This window comes from Lithobates pipiens, unplaced genomic scaffold (genome assembly GCF_037356315.1).
Source record: "Lithobates pipiens isolate NorthernLeopardFrog02 unplaced genomic scaffold, aLitPip1_a1.2 Scaffold_18, whole genome shotgun sequence".
Classification (NCBI taxonomy): Eukaryota; Metazoa; Chordata; class Amphibia; order Anura; family Ranidae; genus Lithobates; species Lithobates pipiens.
Window position 1 is genome coordinate 329211890 of NW_027507758.1, and position 7262 is coordinate 329219151.

Below are 7262 nucleotides of genomic sequence, written 5' to 3' on the forward strand. Positions count from 1 at the left end.
AAATAATAAAAAATTAATAAAAATGCTATAAAACTATCCCTATTTTGTAAACGCTATAACTTTTGCGCAAACCAATCAATCGCTTATTGCGATTTTTTTTACCAAAAATATGTAGAAGAATACGTATCGGCCTAAATTGAGGGAAAAGTTTTTTTATATATTTTTGGGGGATATTTATTATAACAAAAAGTAAAAAATAATGCGTTTTTTTCAAAATTGTCGCTCTATTTTTGTTTATAGCGCAAAAAATAAAAACCGCAGGGGTGATCAAATACCACCAAAAGAAAGCTCTATTTGTGGGAAAAAAAGGACGTCAATTTTGTTTGGGAGCCACGTCGCACGACCGCGCAATTGTCAGTTAAAGCGACGCAGTGCCGAATCGCAAAAAGTGGTCTGGTCTTTGACCAGCAAATTGGTCCGGTCTGAAAGTGGTTAAATAATAAATTGGTTTTTAAACTTTTATCTGAGCAAAAAAAGGTAACCCTAATCTAAAATAAACATAAACATTTCATTTTGCTCAGAAAAAAGGCTATACGTTGATAAGTTGATTATATTAAATTCCCTATGTCTTTTGAGGTCTTCTTTTATATACAGGTCCTTCTCAAAAAATTAGCATATTGTGATAAAGTTCATTATTTTCTGTAATGTACTGATAAACATTAGACTTTCATATATTTTAGATTCATTACACACAACTGAAGTAGTTCAAGCCTTTTCTTGTTTTAATATTGATGATTTTGGCATACAGCTCCTGAAAACCCCAAAATCCTATCTCAAAAAATTAGCATATTTCATCCGAACAATAAAAGAAAAGAGTTTTTAATACAAAAAAAAGTCAACCTTCAAATAATTATGTTCAGTTATGCACTCAATACTTGGTCGGGAATCCTTTTGCAGAAATGACTGCTTCAATGCGGCGTGGCATGGAGGCAACCAGCCTGTGGCACTGCTGAGGTGTTATGGAGGCCCAGGATGCTTCGATAGCGGCCTTAAGCTCATCCAGAGTGTTGGGTCTTGCGTCTCTCAACTTTCTCTTCCCAATATCCCACAGATTCTCTATGGGGTTCAGGTCAGGAGAGTTGGCAGGCCAATTGAGCACAGTAATACCATGGTCAGTAAACCATTTACCAGTGGTTTTGGCACTGTGAGCAGGTGCCAGGTCGTGCTGAAAAATGAAATCTTCATCTCCATAAAGCTTTTCAGCAGATGGAAGCATGAAGTGCTCCAAAATCTCCTGATAGCTAGCTGCATTGACCCTGCCCTTGATAAAACACAGAGGACCAACACCAGCAGCTGACATGGCACCCCAGACCATCACTGACTGTGGGTACTTGACACTGGACCTCAGGCATTTTGGCATTTCCCTCTCCCCAGTCTTCCTCCAGACTCTGGCACCTTGATTTCCGAATGACATGCAAAATTTGCTTTCATCCGTAAAAAGTACTTTGGACCACTGAGCAACAGTCCAGTGCTGCTTCTCTGAAGCCCAGGTCAGGCGCTTCTGCCGCTGTTTCTGGTTCAAAAGTGGCTTGACCTGGGGAATGCGGGACCTGTAGCCCATTTCCTGCACACGCCTGTTCACGGTGGCTCTGGATGTTTCTACTCCAGACTCAGTCCACTGCTTCCGCAGGTCCTCCAAGGTCTGGAATCGGTCCTTCTCCACAATCTTCTTCAGGGTCCGGTCACCTCTTCTCGTTGTGCAGCGTTTTCTGCCACACTTTTTCCTTCCCACAGACTTCCCACTGAGGTGCCTTGATACAGCACTCTGGGAACAGCCTATTCGTTCAGAAATTTCTTTCTGTGTCTTACCCTCTTGCTTGAGGGTGTCAATGATGGCCTTCTGGACAGCAGTCAGGTCGGCAGTCTTACCCATGATTGCGGTTTTGAGTAATAAACCAGGCTGGGAGTTTTTAAAAGCCTCAGGAATCTTTTGCAGGTGTTTAGAGTTAATTAGTTGATTCAGATGATTAGGTTAATAGCTTGTTTAGAGAACCTTTTCATGATATGCTAATTTTTTGAGATAGGAATTTGGGGTTTTCATGAGCTGTATGCCAAAATCATCAATATTAAAACAAGAAAAGGCTTGAACTACTTCAGTTGTGTGTAATGAATCTAAAATATATGAAAGTCTAATGTTTATCAGTACATTACAGAAAATAATGAACTTTATCACAATATGCTAATTTTTTGAGAAGGACCTGTATTGATCCATTGTCTTCTGGTTTTTGTGTTGTGGACAAGTTGGATTGCCTGAAAAAAAAAAAAAAAACCTTTGGGATGGCTACAGTATGTGTGATTCTGTGTGCCATGTGTGTTCAAGCTTGATGCAACATCTGTGCTAGTGTGAGAAACGCAAGCTACTGCTCCAGAGATCTGCAAACCAGTGTTCCACCTTTCATGCCCTATACTGTCCTGTGTATATACAGTGTGTCCCATGCTCATAAGTTTTTTTGTTTTTGTTTTTTTTGCAATCATGCATTCATACCCATCACTAATACTTGTGCATTTTTGTCTAGATTTGGAATGATGATTCCTGCTAATCATTATTTTTAATGACTAAGAGAGTAGCAAGAAGAAAGAGAAGTGTCAGATTATTTTCCATTAACATTCATTAATCCCACGGCCCTCTTTAAATTGTCTCTTATTCAGTGATCATCTATGTGTTTGATTCCATTTGTATGCCTATCCATTGACAAATGTCTTTCTATCTCTCCCATATTTATAATCATTTTTTATATTTTACATCCTTAATCAGTTATTTTCTTATTAAATATTCTGTCAATTCGTTTTCCTTATGTGCAAAAACCTGGAGAAGTACAGAGAGACATGTTTTGTTAATATAACATTTGTATTTCTTTATCTAGAGATCAAAGATTTCTTTTTGGGGGGTGGGGTGGGGGGTGGGGTTTTGCACTTAAGTTTTCTATTACATATATTTTGTTCCTGTAATCTTTGAATTCCATACACCCCATCCCAAAATTTTCATGAAGCAAAAATAGAACGCAATCTAGGGGGCAATTTTGAGGTGTTCATATTTTTATCAATAAATTATTTACACCGATAAGCCCCTTTTCACACAACTTTGAAACCGTGCAACGTCAAGTGATTTCAAAGCTGCAGGTCAGTGTGTTTTGAAGTCGCACCGGTGTGAACGGAAGTTAAAGAATTGTGGTAGTCTTCGAAATAAAAAAAAAAGTGCCCCAATAAAACCAGGTCTTCAGCTGCTGTTCCTCCTTCCACTTCATAGTTGTGGTGAGCTGCTCCATCAGGTGGATCTCTTTGATTACAGAGAACCATTGACCAAGCCAGGGGGGCTCAGTACACTTCCATCTCTGAGCTATACAGACTCTTGTTGTATTTATTAGATGCATGCCCCCTGGGGCACAGATCTGGCGCATTCTGTGAGCTTTTACCACCTGACCAGCTATGTCCAATCAAAGCTGATCACAATGTAAACAGAGTTGCCAGTTGCTGTCACAGCATGAGGAGAGGAGAGCTGGTAACCAGCAATCCTGATGGGGGATATCTACTCAGGTAATCAGTGCCCTGATTATCAGTGCAGCCTCATCAGCATTTTTTGTGTGTAGCAAAAAAATAAACCCAGTGGTGATTAAATGCCACTGAAAGAAAGCTTTATCTGTCTCATAAAATAATAAATATTTAATATACGTACAGTGTTGCATGACCATGCAAATGTCATTCAAAGTGGGATAGCGCTGAAAGCTGAAAATGGCCTGGGCAGGAAGTATAAGTGGACAGAAAGCAAATGGTTAATATATAAAATGTAAAATGTATTATTTGCACTGTTGATTGTGTATCTTTTTCTATTTATTTATTTATTTTTTTATTTTTTTTGCAGGTAGCTTACTTGAAGATATGAGCAACGAGTCAGAAATGTCCCATGTTCATTACAATTAAATGTGTTAAAAAGAATGAATGTAAATATCGAAGAAGACAAATGGCAGCTGTCATATTATTGGAAGCACAGATGAGAGGCTGTCATCTTGGGCATACATAAGAGTTCTATTTTTTGTCCAGAATTCTTTGGAGAATTATAGATAACCTTTAAAAAGAAATGTGATCCATAATTCTGCAGGGATCCCATTATCAAATTCCCAAGCCTGGTTAGATCATACATAGACATTCCTAATGATAAGCTCCAGGTTGTAGAATGTCCCTAAAATCACCTCAGTATCATTATAAGTATAGTGGTCTGCTATTGCAAGAGATGTAGAGTCTATACGATGTTAATGGATGATTTTTATCCAACATTCTCTACTTCTGCTTTTACCTTTCTAGGTGCAGATATTTCAAAGAGTTTGTAGTTCTCTAATACTTAAATTAATGCAGATCCAGGCAATCCTGTGTTGGCTGATTATGTCTTTATTACAGTACAGTACATACCTACCTAATCATACTTCCTATGACTAACACATTTTAGTCAAATACAAAATCAGATTAACCAGAACCTGTGTGAGACCTAGACATGTAAACTAAGAGAACTTTACTAGCTGTTAGGTCGTACATTTAATTTTATTATCTACCCCTTCCATACTGCCAGGGACCATCTTCTGCTGATGAGTCACTTAAGCCCATGGCATTGCTTTGCAAGCAATCTGAACTTCCGGTTTGCCTTGTCTCCAACATGAGGAAATGGATGGGACATCAGTAAAGTTTAGGCTACAATAGATCAAACCATAGTGGTTCTGAACTTTCTGCTTGTTTTAACATGCATTTTAATATACTGTTTATGTACCTTAGCAGTCAGCTGTATTTACCCAGTTTAAATTGCTTTACAAGTTTGTTTTTCTAAATGCATGTAAATGCAATGCAAAACAAAACAAGACAATGTTTGAAAACATTCACGTAATAAATGCCTGTGTGTAAGTTCTTTAAAGAGGATTTTGAATGGTAATTGCATATGGCACACACTGGTGAAATCTAGTATTATGACACATTGGTAATTCACAATGATTCTGCATGGTTGTGAATGGTCAGATAATTATGTACATTTCCATGGCACCATACAGGTCTTGATAGGGATGTAGGTCTTAACCTGATATTTACTATCATGTTTGACATCATTGCCTTGAATCTAGTTTGGGGTGCTCATCCCAGAATACCTTGCCTAATGCAGGAGATTTTACATTCTGCATGTATTTTTAGATTATACCACTGTGTTTTGTGCTGAGGGCTATTGTTCCCTTCTTGATCTACACTACCCTACCCTGACAATGGCCATGGGAAAACGCAAAATGTGGTAAAAGCGTAAACCACATTTTTGCCGTGCTTTGCGCTTTCCCGTGACAGGTGGTCAAAAAGTTCCTTTCCTGAATATGATTCTTCAGGAGAGGGAGGTTTAACCTCACCTAAACATGACAGTTCCTAAACTCTGCTAAAAGCCTATGTGTACATAGAAACATAGGTTTTTTGCTTCCACAGGAGTGCATTATGGACATCAGCAGAGTGTTCCACTTCTTTAACTAAGCAAAAGGCAATTTCCCTTGCAAAGAATACAAACTATTTGCCTTTTGTAAATCAACCTCATAAAGCCATTCAACTAGTCATTTCTGATTCCATTTGAGTAAAACTTTACAACTGTACATCAAGAATAATACAATATAGACAGGTGAAAAAATAAATAATCACAGTGAAGAAAAATGAGCATTCCTGTTTAAGGTGAATAAATAATTGCCATGATGTGTGCCACGTTTAAATGTCTATTATCCATGAAAAAGAAGATCCGAAGGACCTCTGTCAGTGAGGTCAACTGCAAGCCAAATACACCAGTCAGTAAAATGTGAATGCATCTCACACCAATATCTAGTGTAAGCTGAATTCATCTGAAAGCAAGCTGCATCTTCCCATTGACACAAGCTCTTTTTAGGATATTGATTGGCAGAAAGTATCAACAATTCGCTTTTAGCTAGACCCCTTTCGCACTAAAAATAGCGCATGGAAAGCGACTGAAAACTGCCTCCCCTGCAGCCCCAGTGTGAAAGCCTGAGTGCTTTCACACAGGGGTGGTGCGCTTGCGGGATGGAAAAAAAAGTCCTGCAAGCAGCATCTTTGGGGAGGTGCAGGAGCAGTGTATACAGCGCTGCTACAACGCCCCTGCAATTGAAATCAATGGGCAGCACTGCCGAAAGGCCTGCAAAGCGTATTCGGCAGGAGCACTTTTAACCCCTTCTGAGGGGTTAAAAGTACCCTGCTTAAACAGCGGTAAAGAGCCGCTGAATCTAGTGGCACTTTACCGCTGACTCCCTACCGCCCCGGTGTGAAAGTAGCTTTATTGGTCAATACAATTTTCACATCATCATTGTACCAGCTTACTGATTAGGCCATCTAACAGAGGTTAGACTTTCAGCTGTACTGAATAAGATGGGTGAATTATTTTAACTCTTCCTTATTTTATCTCCTGCTAATTTACCCTTAAATTCAATTCACAAACAAAAATATTGTTTATAATACTTATTTTTCCATATAAAGGGACATTTAAATGGTAAAAGCCTTAATTTTTCCATAAATATTTAATCTATGTCACTAGGAGCCCTGTTTAAAACTGAGAGGATACTGCTATCTACTGGACTCCACACTGTGGCCTGTATTCTCTGTGCCATTCATAAAATGCAGACTGGGTTTTGCAGCCTGTCTCATTAAATGTTGCTGGGAGAGCTCCATAAAAAAATATTGGCCAAAAAAGAGAATTTTTAATTGAGCTTTTATATGTGGGAATAGAAACCACAGAGAGAATAAAACCTTTACCAAAAACACACAAAAGTTTCATACCAGCATCTGACAGTCAGTCCAGGAAAGACAATTTTTTAATAATCTGTAGCCAACTAAATGGAGATTGAAAAAGCTTCAACTTTTTCTTTAAATTATTTAAATGTCTGCAGTTGTCACTTACATGTTTCTATGGCATCTTTTAATATTGTGCCAAAGCTGTTTCCATGTTATTGGCATTATTGCCTGTGTATCTTATTTTGTAAAATAAAGCAAACCATTTCTAAAGTACTGCATCTGTGTTCTGGTCTGTAATGAAGGCTTTAATTGCTTGATTAGTAATGTGAGCTGCTGTGTTAGCGTTTTTTGGTGTGTTGATGTAGATGCACATAAAACAAGATGTACATCATATAGCTTATATATTTCTTATGCACTGATAGACATGCTGTATAATATTTGAAGAATCATGCAGGCAAAAATATATTTGAAGCCTTCAGTGAAATTAAATGGAGCATGTGACCACTACTACAGGAGAT

The 7262-nt window shown here is 38.2% G+C and overlaps 1 protein-coding gene across 1 annotated transcript in view; it reads left to right on the top strand.

Annotated features, from left to right (window-relative positions):
* UBE3D (ubiquitin protein ligase E3D) overlaps nucleotides 1-7014 on the top strand; it is a 307383-nt gene extending 300369 nt beyond the window's left edge. The window contains exon 10 of the mRNA XM_077487328.1: nucleotides 3860-7014. Coding sequence (XP_077343454.1) covers nucleotides 3860-3880 — 21 coding nt within the window. The 3' untranslated portion in view covers nucleotides 3881-7014. The remainder of the gene's footprint in view (nucleotides 1-3859) is intronic.
* Nucleotides 7015-7262: the final 248 nt, after the last annotated feature.